The sequence below is a fragment of the Arachis stenosperma genome, chromosome 4 (assembly GCF_014773155.1).
Source record: "Arachis stenosperma cultivar V10309 chromosome 4, arast.V10309.gnm1.PFL2, whole genome shotgun sequence".
Lineage (NCBI taxonomy): Eukaryota > Viridiplantae > Streptophyta > Magnoliopsida > Fabales > Fabaceae > Arachis > Arachis stenosperma.
Window position 1 is genome coordinate 9,784,690 of NC_080380.1, and position 20,579 is coordinate 9,805,268.

At 39.7% G+C, this 20,579-nt stretch overlaps 1 protein-coding gene across 1 annotated transcript; it reads left to right on the forward strand.

The window, feature by feature from the left end:
- Nucleotides 1-9,045: 9,045 nt before the first annotated feature.
- Nucleotides 9,046-9,393, forward strand: LOC130974568 (uncharacterized). Its single transcript, XM_057899439.1, has one exon. The coding sequence runs from the start codon at nt 9,046-9,048 to the stop codon at nt 9,391-9,393; it is 348 nt and encodes a 115-aa protein (XP_057755422.1).
- The last annotated feature ends 11,186 nt before the right edge of the window (nt 9,394-20,579 follow it).

Genomic DNA, 20,579 nt, shown 5'->3' on the forward strand with positions numbered 1-20,579 from the left:
AAGGCTGGATAACTGAATGTTTTTAATTGTTTGAGATGTATATAAGTGTGGTTGTTTATAATTGTTGTATCTGTTATTATTTGAGAATTGATTGTGAATGATCCCGTTTATTAGTCCAAACGTTTTCAAAAAAAATACCTCGCTAAAAAACTACGCTTTTAACAATGAGTCAGGCTCATGTAATAAATAATAGATAATAATTAGGAAGACAAGTTGGTAGCGCTCAGTTTCCAGTATGATATAGACATACTGAAAATTGGGTCGTTACAAAGTAGGCATCCATGAAGCTGAGGTACTGGTGTTCCGAGGCGGCATCTACTAGCCCATCGATATTTGGCAAGGGAAAGGCATCCTTTGGACAGGCTTTGTTCAAGTCAGCGTAGTCGACGCACATTCGCCATTTGCCGTTTGCCTTTTTGACCAATATGATGTTGGCCAGCCAGGTTGTGTAAGGTAGTTCTCGAATGAATCTTGCTTCAAGCAAGCTTTTGACTTGCTTCCTAACCTCGGATGCTTGGTCTGTAGACATTTTCCTTCTTTGCACTACTCGCTTGGCTTTGGGATCCATGGCTAGCTGGTGGGACATAAGATCTAGGTCTATTCCTAGCATGCCAGCTGGGGTGAATGTGAATAAGTCCCTATTTTATTTTAGGAGTTCTACGAGGTTGCATTTTAGGTTGAAGGGTAGATTCTTGTTGAGGAATGTGAATTCGTCTTTGGTTTGCCCTATCTATAGCTTTTTCATGTCTCCCTCTGGTTTTGGTCTGAGCTGATAATCTTGGCATGCGTCCAAGTCGACGAGAAAGATTCCTGCTGCGGCTCGGGATTACTTTCGCAGGGTTAGGCTGGTGTTGTCGCATTCCACTGTAATTTCTCGGTCGCCATAAATCTTTCCGATAGTTTCATTGTCAGTTTGAAACTTCATGATAAGGAACTTGGTAAATATGGTGGCGAAGAGGTTGTTGATGGTTGTTGTCATTTACCGCCAGTACCTGGAGGTCCTTTTTTAGCACTGATTTAGATTTGTTTGGTGCATCTTTCCTAGCGATGAAGTTCACTATGATTGTCGGGTCGGTTTCTGGGCTCTCCTACTGAGCCTACCTTATCATCCTGGGATTGCGTCCTTCCCATTCCTGCGATCTCTTCCTTTCGATTTTTTGGGGTTCTCAAAGGATTTTAGCGAACTCCGGGGGTTTGCCATCTCGGATGGTTTGTTCGAGAGCGTCTTTTAAGTCAAAGCAGTCTTGTGTCCATATCCTCTATGATAGTTGTAGTACATGCTTTTATTACCGCCTGTCTGCTCTTTCACTTGTGGAGCCTTCGGGAGGATGCCTCATTCCTCTATTTGGTGGTAGATCTCCATGATTGGGGTTGTACAGGCTGTAGTTCGTGAACTTCCCCACCCTGGGTGGTCGGTTGGGGTGGTAGATTTATAGTGCTCCTTCGGGTTGTCTTTGGGTGGTGGATTATTTTGAGGTGTCGTATTATCTTGCTGCCATTTTATTGGCTATCAGGACTTGCCTTACCTCTTCGTCATTTATATATTTTCTTGTAACATTCTGGATTTCATGCATAGTCCAGACTGATTTGGTGATGAGGTGCTTTCGAAAATCTTTATTTATGAGCTCGTTAGTCAGACAAAGGCTGGCTACAAAGTCTGTGTACCCATTGATTGTCAGGCACTCGTCGTTGAACCTGTCGAGGTATTTTCTTATGGGTTCGTCTTGCATTTGCGTGACTCCAAGTAGGCTGATTGGGTGCTTTGCTTTTGTGATCCTGGTAGTAAACTGTGCCATAAACTTTCTGGTTACATCGTCAAAATTGGCTATCGAGCTATTGGGGAGAGCGTTGAACCACTTGATTGCGGGGCCGGCTAGGGTTACCGGGAAGACCCTACACTGAATTACATCGATGGCTCCTTCTAAGTTCATCCTAGCCTCAAAGGCCATGAGATGTTCCTATGAGTCCTTCGTTCTGTCGCATTTCATGTCGGTTGGCTTGTTGAAACCCTTTGATAGCTTGGCCTTTAGGATTTTATTGGTGAATGAGGTGGTTTCCATTATCATGTGCTTGCTCCTTGTCCGTTTGGAGTCCTCTCGGTGCCTTCTCTCATCGTCGTCACATCGGTGCTCTGGCTCTCGGGTGATACTGTAGTCCCGTTGTTTCTCGTGTCGCGAGTTCGGGTGACCTTTTGTTCTTGGTTTCTCGCTGTGATCGGCTTCTGGAGGTCTCTTGGCTTGCATGTGCTGGCTGGTATCATTCCTTGGAAGCAACCCGGCCTTCGAGGGTTTATACTCTTTGATAGAGCTTTTAGATTATCTGGATCGCTTTCTCTCTTAGGCTGTTGGTTGTTCTGACCTTATTGAGTTGGTGATCATCTAATAAACCCCATTTTGAGGGTTTATCTTGTATCGATTTCAGGGGTTTTATCAATGATTCCACACGCTTTTCATATGAAAATACAAGACTTTGTGTCCCTTTCCTAATTTTTGCCTCATGGATGAAAACATGCTTATTTTGCCCTAAATTAGATACATTTCTAATCTTCTCTTGGTGCCATTCGATGCCGTGACCTGTGTGCTAAGTGGTTTCAGAATATAGGGCAGGGATGAACCGGAAAAGAGAAGGAGAACGGGCGCAAATGAATGGAGCATGAGAAATTGAGCTTTGGAAACTTCAGTAAGGGCGCGTGCGCGTACTTGGCGCGCTCGCGTGGATTGCGCAGCTAGAAGTCAAAGCTAGAAGCCAAGCCACGAGCCGGCTTGTGTAGCAGCTAGGCCATAATCTCTATGGGCGCGCACGCGTACGTTATGCCTCCGCGCGCATTACAAGATGCCCCAGTGGCGCGCACGCGTGCTTTGCGCGTGCGCGCCGATGGTCGAATATGATTTTTTTAGAGGTCACGTGACCTGGGCGTGGAGACAGTTGGAGATCCCATTTTGGGGAAGTGCCTTGGCGGGAAGAGCTTAAGAAGACCAGGGATTGAAGGGTTAAGGGACTTTTTTTTGGCTCATTTTAGATTGTTCTAGATATTTTGCTATAGTTAGTTACACTCTTGGAGGGGTAGAGGGAGATCCCAAGCTCTCACTAGGGTTCATCTTCTTCCATTTCTGAATTCTCAATCACTCTTTGGTGAGATCTATTGTAATTCTCAATTTACTTTGTTCATGTTATAGATCTTCTTCTCTAATCTCAATTAGTGCTTGTAATTGCTCAATTCTCATAGATCCTAGATTCAACTTTGTAGTTTTGGATTCTATCAATTTCTTGAGAAGTTCATTTCTATTGTTGTTCTTGGTTAATTGTTGTTAGTTCCTTGTGTTGAAGCACTTTCAATTCTACTTTCTCTTCATTTTTACTATGCCTTTCATCCTTGCTCATCAATTGTTTGATAAAATGCCAACACTAGTTATGGAGTAAAAGTTTCTTACTTGGCATAGGGTTTGGATCATTAGAAAGAGTTGAATAGTTTATGTCAATTGTTAATTTGGAATTAGAAATTGCTAATTGACTTGGAGTGCACTAAAGCTAGATTTCCCTAAGGTAAAACTAGGACTTGTGACTCAAGTTAGTTACTCTCATTTGACTTTCCTCTATACCTAGGGGTTAACTAAATGAAGCAAGGCCTAATTGTTGTCATCATTGAATGAACTATAAGGATAGAATTCCTAATGTCAACCCTAGGCCAAGCCTTCTAAAGATTGATTGTTTGTCATCTATTTTGCTAAACCTTCAAAGAACCATAACAAGGCTCCTAATCAATAAGATGCATTCTCTAGCAATTTCAAGGGAGGACGACTCGGGAGACTAGTACTCTCGGTTATAGATTGTAGGATTGTTTGATGCGAAGTTTAAGTGTCGGTTAGACTATACTCACGGTCATATTCATCATTGAATTCTATATCGGCATGATAAATTTCGTTTATCAAAATGGCGCCGTTGCCGGGGAATTTGCTTAGTGTGCCATGTTATTGTTTAGAGTAAATGTGTATATATGTACATAGTTGCATTTCATTGTAATTTGTTCAAGTGACTAACCCCTCATCGTTACCATGAATTTTACTTCTCCTTCATTGCATGACGCGTTCACAACCGAACCCGAGCTTAGTCCCCTTTGATCCGGAAAGAGAACGAACTTTGTTTCATATTAGACAAGCTCGGAAGCGGTTAAGGTTTGGAAAAGGTGAAAAGGTTTTCACCACCTCAACCACCTTACTAAAAGTGAATATTAAACCGTCACTCAAAGAAGGCAATAATCATTCTCCCATCAATATCACTAACAACTCTTCTTTTGTTTTAGGTACTAACGCCATGGATGCTCCAAGGAGAGTTACTATCAAGGAAGCGGGTGCACCGGATTATGTCCTTCAACCCCTTCATGTAACTCATCCCAACTTGAATGCAAACTTTGAACTCAAGACCGCTTTGATCAACCTCCTACCTAAGTTTCATGGGCTTCCCGCACAAGACCCTATTCGACATCTCAAAGACTTTCATCGTATATGCTCAACAACTAGACGGGAAGGATCCGATGAGGTTACGATATGGTTGTTTGCTTTCCCTTTCTCTCTTGAGGACAAGGCTAAAGAATGGTTCTACACTCTATCTAGTGAAGTCACCTCCGATTGGGACTTGCTTAGACAAGGATTCTTGGATAAATTCTTGCCCCCGGAGAAGATGGATAGGCTAAGGAAGGAAATGTCTTGTATTGTGCAAGGTGAAACGGAACCACTATACGAGTATTGGGAACGGTTTCGTAAGCTACTAGACGCATGCCCTAATCACATGCTTGACACTCAAGTATTGCTTGGATACATATGTCAAGGGATGCGAGAACAAGATAGAACTCTCTTGGACACCTCTAGCAATGGTTCTTTGTCTAAATATAAAACAGTGGATGAGGCATGGCAACTTATCATTGACCTAGCCGAATCCAATCAACATATGAGACGAAGAGTCAACCGCCCAAGAACCGTGAATGAGGTATCAACTAGTAGTGAAACCACCGCTCTAACTCAATCCTTGAGCGAAATGACATCCATCTTGAGGCAACTCCAATTGAGCCAACAACAACCACAACAACCTCAACCATATCAACAACACTCCCCACCCCCTCAACAATACAACCAACAATTGGTCCCTCAGAAAGTGTGTGGCATTTGTTCTTGCCATTCCCACTACACGGATGAGTGCCCAAGCCTTCAAGAAGACAACACTTTGGCGGCTACCCATAATTTCTATGACCGCCCAAATCAAGGGTACTACCAAGGCAATCCTAACCAAGGGCACCCTTATCAAGGAGGAAGCTACAATCAAGGGAGTGGGAATCACAATCAAAATTGGAGAGATAATCATCAACAAGGGAATAGGGACAACAACAACAATGGAGGAGGTCAAAGATGGAATAACAACTCACAAAACCGGCCACCGTTCAACCAACAAAATCTACCATTTAACCAACAACATCAACCATATAACCAACAAAATCAACAAAGGAACTACCAAACATACCAACCACCACATCAAAGACCACCACCCAACCAATCACAAACTCCTCAACTCACATATTCACCCGCCCCCTCTAACCAAGATGATACACTCCGGACCATCATCCAAGGCCAAAAGGAACTACAAAACACACTTGCTTCCGGTCTCACCGGCCTCACCTCTACACTACAAGCTCTTCTTGCACGCATGGATACACCGTCAAATCCCACTCCTCAATCCCCAATCCAAAGCGTCATTCCCTCTCAACCTCAACCCAATCCTAAGGGGGGCATCAATGCCATCACCCTAAAATCCGGAACACAATTAAAAGAGAAGGGAGCAAATGACTCAAATCCCATCACAATCGCTCAAGAGGAGGAGAGAATAGATGTAGAAGAGGTAGTGGAAGAGGAGACACCACAAGTCATAATTGAGAATGAAGAAGCTCAACCAACAAAGGAGACCCCCAAGACCAAGAGAACCTTGGACGAAGAAATTGCTCAACCACTTCCATTTCCAACACTTGCAAAGAAAGCTAGGAAGCGCATAGAACTCGACCCCAAAATGGTAGAAATGTTCAAGAAAGTTGAGGTAACCATTCCCCTCTTTGATGCTATCCATCAAGTTCCTAGATATGCAAAATTCCTTAAAGATCTATGCATGAACAAGCATAGAATTCTTGAATTGGAAACCATCCCATTGGGGAGTTCTATCTCCGCTTTAATGGGAGCATTGCCCGAGAAGTGTGATGATCCGGGCCCTTGTATGGTCACTTGCATTGTCAATGGAGTTCAATTCATAGATTGTATGTGTGACCTCGGAGCATGTGTTAGCATCATACCTCTCTCCGTCTACCGGGTATTGAAGTTGCCACCACTAAAAAGGTCGACGGCAAGATTTGTCCTAGCAGATAAAAGCATAATAACCGTGACGGGTATTGCGGAAGATGTATTGGTGAATATCAAAGGATTGGTGTTTCCGATTGACTTCTATGTCCTTGAAATGCCATCAAGCGAAACCGAGAGAGCATCATCCATCCTACTTGGAAGACCATTTTTGAGAACTTCTAGATTTAAGCTAGATGCCTACTCGGGAACCTACTCGTTTGAAATAGATGGGAGGGTCGTAAGTTTTAGCCTAGAAGAAGCAATGAAGCATCCATCGGAGAACCACTCTCTATTCCGGTGTGACCCAATTGACAACATGGTTGCCGAAGTGCACCTTGCAAAGTTAGATGAGAAGTACATGATTGAGGAAGCAAATGAAGATCCAAGCAAATTAAACACCACACACCATACAAACCATCCGGAAACTCAAACCTCAACGAATGACAAAAAGATGGAATTGAAGCCACTACCACCCCACCTAAGGTACTCATATCTTGATGAAGCCCAAAAGCTCCCCGTGATAATCGCAAAAGAGCTAACTCCTCAACAAGAAGAAAAGTTGCTAGATGTCTTAAGGAAAAATAAAAGGGCAATCGGGTGGAGTTTGGGGGATCTAGTGGGAATAAGCCCCCAAGTATGCGAGCACCGCATATTTCTTGAAGAAGGAGCAAGACCGGTCCGACAACCTCAAAGGAGACTTAATCCAACCATTCTTGAGGTTGTGAAAAAAGAGGTCACTCGGCTACTTGAAGCAGACATCATCTATCCTATCTCGGATAGCGAGTGGGTGAGCCCGGTCCAAGTGGTGCCAAAGAAATTCGGGGTGACCACAATCAAAAATGAAAGCGGTGAACTTATAGCAACAAGAGTGCAAAATTCTTGGAGAGTATGCATAGATTACCGAAGGTTGAATACGGTCACAAGAAAAGACCACTTCCCACTACCGTTCATTGATCAAATGCTTGATCGACTAGCCGGTAAATCTTATTATTGCTTTCTTGATGATTACTCCGGATACTTCCAAATACACATCACTCTAGAAGACCAAGAAAAAACCACATTTACTTGCCCCTTTGGAACGTATGCTTACAAGCGTATGCCATTTGGCCTATGCAACGCACCGGCAACGTTTCAAAGATGCATGATGAGCTTATTTGCGGACTTTCTAGAACAATGTATGGAAGTTTTCATAAACGACTTTAGTGTGTACGGTGATTCATTTGATCATTGCTTAGGTAACCTTGAAAAAGTCTTAGAGAGATGCACCAAAACAAACCTTATCTTAAATTTTGAAAAATGTCATTTTATGGTCAAACAAGGAATTGTTTTGGGACACATAGTCTCAAAAGAAGGTATCTCCGTAGATCCGGCAAAAATAAATGTCATATCTAGTTTACCTTACCCCTCCTCCGAGAGGGAAGTCCGTTCTTTTCTTGGACATGCAGGATTCTACCGGAGATTCATCAAAGACTTTAGCAAGGTGGCCTTACCTCTCTCTCGACTACTACAAATGGACACTGAATTTGAACTGAGCAAGGAATGTATGGAAGCATATGACAAACTTAAAGTAGCATTGACACAAGCTCCTATTGTGCGAGGACCGAATTGGACTCAACCATTTGAAATCATGTGCGATGCTTCGAATTATGCGATAGGAGCCGCGTTAGCACAACGCGAGGGTAAGATCCCCTATGTCATAGCTTATGCTTCCAAAACACTAGACGGAGCCCAATCCAACTACACTACTACTGAAAAGGAACTCCTAGCTATTGTTTTTGCTTTGGACAAGTTTCGAGCCTATCTTCTTGGTTCTAAGGTAGTAGTGTACTCGGATCACGCGGCACTAAAGTATTTGTTGGCCAAAAAGGAATCAAAACCGAGATCAATTCGTTGGGTGCTTTTATTACAAGAATTTGACTTGGAGATCAAGGATAGGAGTGGTTCCCAAAACTTAGTGGCGGACCATCTAAGTCGCCTCGAACACACAAAAGGCGACACCACTCCTATTAATGACTCCTTTCCTCTAGATGGTTTGCACTTAATCTCGGAAGTAGTTCCTTGGTATGCCCCAATAGCAAACTACTTGGTTTCACGCACCTTCCCTCCCAATCTCAACAAACATCAAAAGGATAAGCTGAAAAGCGAATCCAAATACTATGTTTGGGACGATCCCTATTTGTGGAGGTGTCGATCGGACCAAATAGTGCGACGGTGCATACCTCAAACCGAATTCCAAGCAATCTTGGACGCTTGCCATTCTTCCGAAGGGGGTGGCCACTACGGCCCCCAAAGAACGGCAAGAAAGGTCCTTGATTGCGGATTTTGGTGGCCAACCCTTCTCAAAGATTCTTCTCTCTATTGCAAATCTTGTCCCCAATGCATTCGGTTTGGAAATATTTCTAAGAAGGACGAAATCCCCCAATAAAATATGCTTTTTTGTGAAATCTTTGATGTATGGGGAATCGACTTCATGGGACCATTTCCAAATTCCAATGGCTTTCTCTACATTTTGTTAGCCGTCGATTATGTGTCAAAATGGGTGGAGGCAATCCCCACCTGGACGGATGATGCTCCTGTTGTTTATTCTTTTGTGAGGAACAATATCATTTGTCGTTTTGGCTCCCCAAGAGCAATCATAAGTGACCAAGGATCCCACTTTTGCAACAAAAAAATGAATGGCCTCATGAGGAAGTATGGCATCACACACAAAGTTGCTACGGCTTACCACCCTCAGACAAACGGCCAAGTCGAGGTTTCTAACCGGGAAATTAAACATGTGTTGGAAAGGATTGTGAAGCCGAATAGGAAGGATTGGAGCGCTAAGCTCTCTGATGCACTTTGGGCATATCGAACGGCTTACAAAACACCCATCGGCATGAGCCCTTTTAGGCTTGTATATGGTAAAGCATGCCACTTACTGGTGGAAATCGAACACAAAGCTTATTGGGCCATAAAGGAATGCAATCTAAGTTTGGGTGGAGCCGGAGTAGAGAGAAAGCTTCAATTGGCATTTGAGTAGAGGAAAGGCATACATGAGTTTTGAGCTCATTTTGACTCATTGCTTCTTAACTAGTCACTTTTGGGTGCACCTTCACATTCTACAATTCACCCACTCACTATTTCATAAATTGATTTCCACTTGGGTATTTAAGGGTATATGCTTCTCATGCCTTTTCCTTGCATGCTTAAACCACCCCTATACCACATGCCAATGATTTGCCTTGCTCTTCACATGTTATCTTAGTTACATGTTGCAGCTGTCATGTAATAAGGATACCCATATTCTTACGGCACAATTTTTTATTTGCTTAATCGCATTCAATTACGCTTCTTTGGGTTTGATGTTATCTCCTTTCTTTACTATCATAGGATGGTCATCAAAAAGAACAAAGGGAAAGCCCCGAAGAAGCCAGCCTCCAATAGAGCGCGCCAAGAACTAACGGCCAAGCCACTCCTAAAGAAGGCTAAGGGCCCCGTTGATGTTCTAGAGAAGGACAACCCTCCAAAGAATTCAAACAAGTTCCCTAACCGCTACTGCGAACTTGTTTACTCAAGGATGATTGAAAGGAATTATCACCCAGAGCCTCTTCTAGTCCTACCGGCCTACTTCACTCCAATAGTGATGCCACACATTGACCGGAGGCAATGGAGGTTCCTCTTGAGGCAACCAAAGGAGGTCAATTTATCATGGGTGGTGGAGTTCTACTCCAACTACCACTCACCCCTTCTCACATCAGTCTTTGTGCGCCGAAAGCAAGTGTCAGTCACAGTGGAGGCCATCCAGGGAGTACTTAAGATTATGCCATTAGCGGATGGATATGACACCTATCAGGAAGTCTTATCAGCATGCAACGAACGTGAGTTCGATTGGAGCGCGATCCTTCGCGTAATAGCTTTACCCGAAGCATTTTGGATTCGGGGAACCATAAAGCAAAGACCAAAGGGTTTAGATGCACGTTTCCTCACTCAAGAAGCCACGGCATGGGCCCAAATCCTAGCTCACTACGTGCTCCCGAGCACCCATGGGTCGTCCATTACCGCCGAGCTTGCCTTATTGGTATGGTGCATCCTAACCGAGAAACCGGTCGACATTTCGCATGCCATTCGCCAATCCATGGGGCGTATTCATGTTAAGGGAAACTTACCCTTCCCCACTATGGTGATTGAATTAGTAGCGACAGCCGGTGTCCACCGAGAGGCTAAGGATAGGAGGACCTCAATTCCGGTCGAGGGCGATGTTATTCCGACCAAGAGGTGCCTCAAGCCTTCGGAATTCACCAAGGACATTGGACTACCTACACCAACTCCCAACACCACTACATCATCCACACCACAAAAATCAGCCACCCAGCGCCTTGAAGACCTTCACAAGAAGTTGGACCGTTATGAGAGGCGTAACCAACGCCGATATGCTCACATGAAGAAACTTCTAAGCATTGTCACCCCACCTATGGAGGAACCAGATATCTCCACATCCACCGCAACTTCAAGCGGAAATAGCGATGACAATGGAGATGAGGGCCACTCGGGACTCGGCCACCCATTGCGCCTCACCTATAGCACGGAGGACCGTGCTAAGTTTTAAGTGTGGGGAGGTCGGCTGACCGATCTCCGTAGGTAACACCTGAATAAATTTTCGTTCTTTGAACTCCTTTGTAGTTAGGATAGGTTGCATGATTAGGTTTTCTTTGACATCATTTGCATGATAAGTTTACTTGGTTGGAACAATAAAACTCTCTCTTAGGAAACTAATACTTTGGGGCAACCGTGACATTGCCAATTTTGAATATTTTGATGTCAAACTTGCTTGAAGAATTGTATTTTGGAACATGGATTTTGAGCTAAGAACACAAGCTAGTGAGCTTTGAGCTTTGTTTTGTGGCTACATCTTATAGTCACTTATTCTCCTTCTTGTGTGCAATTGTTTTCTCTCTATAAGTGCGATCCTTGCTTTGTTTGAGTCTATATGTCCATTATTCCTTATATTCATGCATTTATATGATTGAGGCCATCACTTCATTAGCCCACATACCAAATAGCCTCACCTCTTATCTTCCCTTGTTAGCCAAATTTGAGCCTACGCTTAACCCACTTGTTCTCAATTTAGCACATTACAAGACTTAAAGTGGAAAACAATAAAAGTTCTTATTTGGATCTTTGATTAGCTTAGACTAGCATGTGTGAGTATCATTCAAGTGTGGGAATCTTGGGACATTGGATAAATAAAAGGGGTAGTTTTGTAGTGTTATTAAAAATATTGGGAATTTGGTACATACTCATGTACTGATCAAATGTAAAACCTTATGCATTGAGATTCTTGTATATAAAAAAAAAAAAAGAAAAAATGAGAAAAAGAAAAGAAAAAAAGAGAAAAACAATATGAAAAAAATAGAAAAAAGAAAGAAAACGAAGAAAAAAAAAGGGAAAGAAATAAAAAGGGGACAAAATGCCCCAAGGGAAAGTTCAAATAAAATCAATGCATATGTGTGATGATCAAAAGAAAATGCATGAGTATGTGAAAAAGTGAGAAATGGGTAGTTAGGTTAGCTTTGAAATTGTAAAGAACGTCATAGGTTAGGTGGGAAGTTTAAGCTTATTAAAAGATCCAAATTTCAAGCTCACTTGGCCAAATATGCATCCTACCCTGACCCTAACCCCATTACAACCTAAAGACAAGACCTCATGATATTTGTACACATGCATGGAATAAATGTTGATTGTTAGATGAAGAACAAATCTTGGAGAGCATGATTAGGAGAAAATTGAGAGAATCAACCCTAGACACTTGAGCGAATAGAGTGTAAACACTTTCGGTGAGGGTTCGAAGGCTCTAATTCATGATTCCCGGCTCTCACGAGCATTCTTCATGCAAGGTTGCATATATTGCACTTGATGCTTGAAAATTGGTAAGTCCTATATATTGACCACCATCGTACCCTATATGCTTGCATATATCTTAGAAAGGTTGATTTGTTCCTAACCAAGTAGATAGTAGCACTAGTCATAGTTGCATTCATGTAAGTAGGTTGCACATCATGAGTCTTATACCTTTATGATCCTTCAGTCTTTGGCGTGTCTTTTGCATTCATCTAAGCATGAGGACATGCTAGAATCTAAGTGTGGGGAGGTTGATAAACCCCATTTTGAGGGTTTATCTTGTATCGATTTCAGGGGTTTTATCAATGATTCCACACGCTTTTCATATGAAAATACAAGACTTTGTATCCCTTTCCTAATTTTTGCCTCATGGATGAAAACATGCTTATTTTGCACTAAATTAGATACGTTTCTAATATTCTCTTGGTGCCATTCGATGCCGTGACTTGTGTGCTAAGTGGTTTCAGAATATAGGGCAGGGATGAACCGGAAGAGAGAAGGAGAACGGGCGCAAAGGAAGGGAGCATGAGAAATTGAGCTTTGGAAACTTCAGTAAGGGGGCGTGCGCGTACTTGGCGCGCCTGCGTGGATTGCGCAGCTAGAAGTCAAAGCTAGAAGCCAAGCCACGAGCCGGCTTGTGTAGCGGCTAGGCCATAATCTCCATGGGCGCGCACGCATACGTTACGCCTCCGTGCGCATTACAAGATGCCCCAGTGGCGCGCACGCGTGCTTTGCGCGTGCGCGCCGATTCTCGAATATGATTTTTTTAGAGGTCACGTGACCTGGGCGTGGAGACAGTTGGAGATCCCATTTTGGGGAAGTGCCTTGGCGGGAAGAGCTTAAGAAGACCAGGGATTGAAGGGTTAAGGGACTTTTTTTTGCTCATTTTAGATTGTTCTAGATATTTTGCTATAGTTAGTTACACTCTTGGAGGGGTAGAGGGAGATCCCAAGCTCTCACTAGGGTTCATCTTCTTCCATTTCTGAATTCTCAATCACTCTTTGGTGAGATCTATTGCAATTCTCAATTTACTTTGTTCATGGTATAGATCTTCTTCTCTAATCTCAATTAGTGCTTGTAATTGCTCAATTCTCATAGATCCTAGATTCAACTTTGTAGTTTTGGATTCTATCAATTTTTTGAGAAGTTCATTTCTATTGTTGTTCTTGGTTAATTGTTGTTAGTTCCTTGTGTTGAAGCACTTTCAATTCTACTTTCTCTTCAGTTTTACTATGCCTTTCATCCTTGCTCATCAATTGTTTGATAAAATGCCAACACTAGTTATGGAGTAAAAGTTTCTTACTTGGCATAGGGTTTGGATCATTAGAAAGAGTTGAATGGTTTATGTCAATTGTTGATTTGGAATTAGAAATTGCTAATTGACTTGGAGTGCACTAAAGCTAGATTTCCCTAAGGTAAAACTAGGACTTGTGACTCAAGTTAGTTACTCTCATTTGACTTTCCTCTATACCTAGGGGTTAACTAAATGAAGCAAGGCCTAATTGTTGTCATCATTGAAGGAACTATAAGGATAGAATTCCTAATGCCAACCCTAGGCAAAGCCTTCTAAAGATTGATTGTTTGTCATCTATTTTGCTAAACCTTCAAAGAACCATAACAAGGCTCCTAATCAATAAGATGCATTCTCTAGCAATTCCAAGGGAGGACGACTCGGGAGACTAGTACTCTCGGTTATAGATTGTAGGATTGTTTGATGCGAAGTTTAAGTGTCGGTTAGACTATACTCACGATCATATTCATCATTGAATTCTATATCGGCATGATAAATTTCGTTTATCATCATCTTCTTTCGGTCACTGTCGGTTAGAGGTCGACTGGCGGTACACGGCGTTGGTTATCTTCCCGTGGGTCGGCGGGGGGACGTCGTCCCGTGGTTCGTCCATCAGGTTCGGTGGGTCTGACTCATGGTGAAGGTTTGAGGATCACTCCTCAAATTCTTTCGTCATGTTGCCAGGACTTGGCAAGTCCTCATAGACGGCGACAATGTACTAGATTTTGTTAATACAGGTTGTATGATGGATTAGGGAGTCGCCAGCCTTGGGTTGTGACTTGAATAGGATCTTGTTGGAGCGGTAGGGGATGGTACCTGCAAAGATACTCCGACACTCAAGTCATAATAAATCTAAGAAGTATAGGTGAGGGTTAAGAATGTGTCACGTACATGAGGGAGTCCTTGACTCCCTTTTTATTGTTTGATGTTGTTATCTTATTTTATTTTGTTGGCTAAGATAAGGAAAGTGTTCAAATTTAAATATTGGTTAGAGGTTTATGTTTAACGAACCGATTTGAGCCACAATGGTGGCCTGAGCCCGGATAATCGATGGGAGACCCAGGACCAGATCCAGAACAAATTCCATTGCAAACATTCAAGCTCTATAAGCCACTTCCGCCCCTTAAGATGTTTCACTATTAAAAACATGGTTATGGTTATTCTAATAATTTGATAGAGGGAAGCCAATAGATTAAAGAAAGTGTAGTGTGGTATTAATATTAAGTATGTGTATTAGTAAGCAATTCACAATATAAAAGTATGAGTATAAAGGAATTGAAGAATATGGCTAGCAGAAAGAAGAAGACAGTACGAAAATCCCTAGCCATAGGAAGCAGCCAGCAACTAGTAACCTGAGATAAGAATAAAGGGTGTACTGAGAAATTGAGAAGAATTAGGAATGGGATAGAATAGGGGAAAAGAGAATAGCTACAAAGGAAAGAGAATTCATACCACAATTCACTAATAATCATAATCCCCCAACCACTTGCTATTTGTTTTCACCATGGTGCTCTTCCTGCTGCCTGAAATAGGTGGACCAGCTACCACCTGTCAATGGTTTGTTATAATCCTTCCTTTCAACCCTGCCTGACTTTTGTTTATGTACTCCTTGTTTGCTATATTCGTATCATTACCCTCCCCAGCAACAACAACCTTGTCCTCAAGGTTGAATTTCAGAAACAACTTGTGAAAGTGATGAACATCTTCCCATGTTGTCTCTGTCAAGTTGCCTTGACCCTATTGCACCTGACATTGTGGCACTAGTCTATCACCCCTCATAATAGAACATGTAGAAAGTATCCTGAAAGGCTCTAACACTGGCCCCACATTAGTAGTAGTCAATGAGAGAGGGAAGTACTGGGAAGTACCCTCTCCCCGAAATCGTTTGAGAGTTAAAACATGGAAGACATTATGGATACGCACTTCCGTAGGTAACTCCACCCTATAGGCCACGTCACTGAGTTTATTGCTGATCGAAAAAGGACCAAAATAACGCAACCCCAGCTTTTGATGTTTACGTAGTGCCACGGAATGCTGGCGATACGGCTGTAACTTCACAAGCACCAAATCGCCCTCCTGAAATTCAATTTGTCGACGATGTTTTTCAGTAACATGTTTCATATACTATTGGGAGCATTCAAAATTAAACTTCAGCTGATCGAGTAAGTGATCACGGTCCTAAAGCCACTCTTGCAAGGAAGAATTATCAGTACTAGAGAGTTCATAACAAGCCAAAGTAGGAGGGTCCCTACCATAAAGAGCTTTGAAGGGAGTCATCTTGATATTGCTGTGCCACGAGGAGTTATACCAAAACTCAGCCCACGGCAAAAACTCCAGCCAGTGCTTAGGATTCTCCAAACAAAAACAACATAAATACATCTCCAGGGTTCGATTACAAACTTCACTCTGGCCATTAGTTTAGGGATTATAAGCTGAGCTCAATGCTAATTTAGTACCTTGGATGCGAAAGAGGTGCTGCCAAAATTTGCTGATAAATACCCGATTCCTATCCAATACAATAGATTTTGGGAAACCATGCAACTTAACCACATTGTTGATAAAAGTTTCTGCAACTGTCCTGCTATTAAAATCTTGTTTCAAGGGAAGGAAATGAGCGTACTTAGTCAAACGGTCGACAACCACCATGATAACTGAATAGCCGGATGAAACTGGCAGAGACACAATGAAATTCGTTGCAATATCTTCCCATACCTGTGAAGGGATAGGTAATGGCTTGAGCAAACCAGCTGGTGCCTTGTTCTCTACCTTTACTTGTTGACAAATGCAGTAAGATAAGACATACTGCCTGATATCCTTTTGCATATGAGGCAAATAGAAAATGGAACAAATGCGTTCCACAGTCTGAGCAATTCCCGCATGACCACCAATCACACTATTGTGGTATTCATGGAGGATTTGCCTAATTAAAGTGCTTTTGGAAGGTACCACTAATCGGTTCTTCCACAACAAGAGGCCATTTTGACAAGAGTAATTCAAATCCTCAACCGAATTGGAGTTACACTTTGCCAATAATACTCGGAGATCCTCATCCGCCACTAATTTTGCACGAAGTTAGTCTAGCCACTCTACTCTTGGCGCAGACCAAGCCCCAAAGAAGCTGCGAGAGAGTGCATCCGCTATAACATTTTCAGTCCCAGCCTTATAATGGATTTCAAAATCAAACCCGAGCAATTTATGAAGCCATTTATGTTGCTCTGGTATATGAAAATCTTGTTCTGAGAGCGCTTTCAAGCTTTAGTGATCAGTGCGCAAAATAAATCTTTTGCCTAGCAAGTAATGGCGAAACTTAGCTAAGGCTTTAGTGATGGCGTAAAACTCTCTGATGTAAGTGGATTGCTTTTGTAAAGTAGGAGGTAGTTTCTTGGAAAAATAAGCAATGGGATGTTTTTGTTGAATCAAAACAGCCCCAACACCCGTACCTGAAGCGTCTGTCTCCACTTCAAAAGGAATATTAAAATTGGGCAATGCCAAGACTGGTTTGGTGCATATAGCATGCTACAGCTGTCGAAAGGCTTGAGTAGCTTGCTCCAACCAATTAAACGAGTCTTTCTTAAGTAAATCAATGAGAGGAGCTGCTAATGAGGCATACCCTTTAATAAATCGTCGATAATATCCAGTAAGGCCTAAAAACCCCTGAAGTTGCTTTACGCTTGCGTGTTGAGGCCATTCCAGAATTGCCTGAACCTTAGCCGTTTCCATGTGAACCCCACTGCCCCTGATTGTATGTCCCAAATAATCGACTTCTGGGGATCCAAAAAGGCATTTGGGAAGTTTAGCGAATAGAGTGGTATTAATATATTAAGGATGTATCAGTAAGCAATTCACAATATAGAGATATGAGTATAAAGGAATTGAAGAATATGACTATCAGAAAGAAGAAGACAGTGCAAAAATCTCTAGTCTTAGGAAGCAGCCAACAACCAGTAACCTGAGACAAGAATAAATGGTGTATTGAAAAATTGAGAAGAATTAGAAAATGGATAGAATATGGGAAAAGAAAATAGCTATAGGAAAAGGAGAATTCATACCACAATTTACTAATGATTATAATCCTCCAACCACTTGTTATTTGTTTTCTCTCTGGTGCTCTTCCTGCTGCCCGAAATAGGTGAACCAACTGCCACTTGTCCATAATTTGTTACAATCTTTCCTTTCAACTTTTGTTTATGTACTCCTCGTTTGCTATATTCGTATCATAATCCAACATATACTCCAAATGCTAACTAGGAAGAGAGTGTCTACCATTCAAGATCCTTGCCTTAAACTAAGTTTCAGTTAATGGAACATTGGTTAAAGTTAAAAGAGGAGCTATTGTCCCGAACTCATCAAATGATGCCATACTATATGAGCAGATGTATAATCTCTCGGACAATACAAAACAGTTTCAGCTGTTTTTAGGCAACGTAAACATGAGTCATTTTAAGCTAGTGTTGGATAAAATTACGACTTATTTTACAAAACTTGTTGGTTGCAAAGCCACGCAAAGATGCAAATCTTTTCCGGAACATGCACGTCTCATATCCAAATCCAATTAGAGAAATGCTCAACGGAAAATTTATTTATTTATTTATTATTTTTAGTCATCAATTTAATTTATTTAATATAATAATTTAATAATATACTTTTAACTTATACTTTTAAATGTTAATGATTAACTACAGACCAAAAAAAATAAATTCTACTACCCATCTAGCATTTTTTATCCAATTATTCGAAACTATAGATGTTTAGTTTTAAATTTAAATAAATGCAATTAAATTGAGAATAATGAGAGTATAGAATAATAATAGACAACTAATTTTTCCAATCAATGTCGGTTAATGTTTTTAAATTATTTTAATTGTATTAAATTTTAAATTATATATTTTAATTATAAATTCTGGCTCATCCTTAAACGCTCCTTGCTAAGTATGGAGTGCTGCACACCTTGTGAATTCGTTAAATCTAAACTCTTCATTTATTATATTTTATTTGAATGGTCTGGATTTAAAAAGATAACCTGTTAATCAGGTTAATTATTTTTTTACAAATTTTAGATTTTTTTGGCAAGTCTCAGATTTTGGGATGAAGTTCAAAATAAAAAATTAGTATATAAATATTAAAAACAATATGTCTGTACAAAAAAAGTTATTGGACTTTATAATTAAAATAAATAATACATAAAAATAAGTTAAAAATTCATGTACTAAATCCAAAAAAAAGATATATTAGAATCTTAAAAAAAATAATATTAAATATATATTATGTATATAATATTAAATTTTAAATAAATTTTGTTTTGTGTGAAATAAAATATAATATTAAATATAAACACAATGATAAAAAAAATTTGTGTTATATATATATATAATATTAAAATTTAAATAAATTTTGTTTTATGTGAAATAAAATTATAATATTAAATATAAATATAATGATAAAAAATTTTGTATTATATATATATATATATAATTTTATCTTGTGTGAAACAAAATTAAAACATTAAATATGAATATAATGATAAAAGATTTAGTACTATATAAATTTAATTAAAAAAATATTTATACAAGATAAAAAGCAAACAAACATATAATAATTTTATTTTGTGCGGAAAAAAAATTCATGTAAAAAAATATTTATATAATTTTTTATTCACAATTTTTTATTGAAATATGTTATTTTACTATATTTATAATATATTATTTGGGATAATTATATTATTTTAGTTAATATATATTATTTAAAAAAATATTTAAAATTTATCATTTTGTATTAAGAATATTATTAAAAATATATTATTATTTTTTCTTAAATAACATTTTCTTTTCTTTGGTTTAAATACTATGACAACAAAATTTTTTGTGTAATTGTTTCTACTCAATAAATATTATATTCATTTATTTTTATATTGCATGTAAAATAAATAATTAATGTTTAAAAAAGTTAATAAAGGAAAGAAGTATTTTTTTTTACCAATTTTTAGGTGAATATAAAGAGATTATGTCATTTGAACTATAATTCGTTGGCAAAAAAAGAAATACTCTTAATTATATATTAAATAGAATAATTATTTATTAGGCTCATTTTTATACAAATAAAAATTTTTCTTAGTTTTATATCTGTAATATTTTATACCAATTAGCTTCAGAATTTAATTATTTTTTGAATAAATTAATAAAAAAATAATACAAATAATTGTTTAAATATAATTGTATTTTAATTTTTCATTTTATTATGTACACGTTGAGGTTAATTTGAAATAAAAGATAATGGACTTGTTGTAACTGCCATGTATTTTGTGCTTTGACTGCGTCATCATCTGAGAATCATGCGCCTTCATGGAAACCGGGGTTCTTCTACAGAATCCGTTTTGCGTTTGGAGTTAGCTAACCAGCAGTGGCGACAGGCATGCGTCTTCCTTTTCTATGGCAGCAATTTTTCGGACTTTGATGGTCATTTATGGTAGAGGTGGAATATGGTGGGTTCAAGAGCGTCAAAATCTATAGCTAGCTAAAACGATAGTGGAAGCACCTGCCAGCAAACAAAACAATGAAAATATTTGAAGACATCACATCGATGATAATAATAGAATAACAGAGGAGTTAATTTTTTTGTTAGTGCTGGTTTGTTTGTTCACCCCATGACAAAAAAAAATAACAATAATAAATAAATTAAATTCACTTGATAACTTTTGATAGTAGGTTAACTTTTAAGGAGTGCTGCACTCCCTATTTTATCTGGAGTGCACTAGCTTTCGCCATAAATTCTATATAATAAATTTAAATATTAAAATTGGTTAATATTGATTAACTAAAAAGATGATTTATTATAATTTTTGCTATATTAGTCAAGAACAATAAGGTAAATGGTAAAATAAGGAAGTAAAAAAGGTAAAAGGAAAAGGAGAATTAAAAAAGAGTAGGTGGTTTGATTGGGTATGGGGATTTGGACGTCAGTGAGTGGCACGTGCGATACAAACAAGAGAGGCGAAGAAGAATGTTGGACCCACTTGTTTCTCTCTTCTCTTCTCTCTTCAT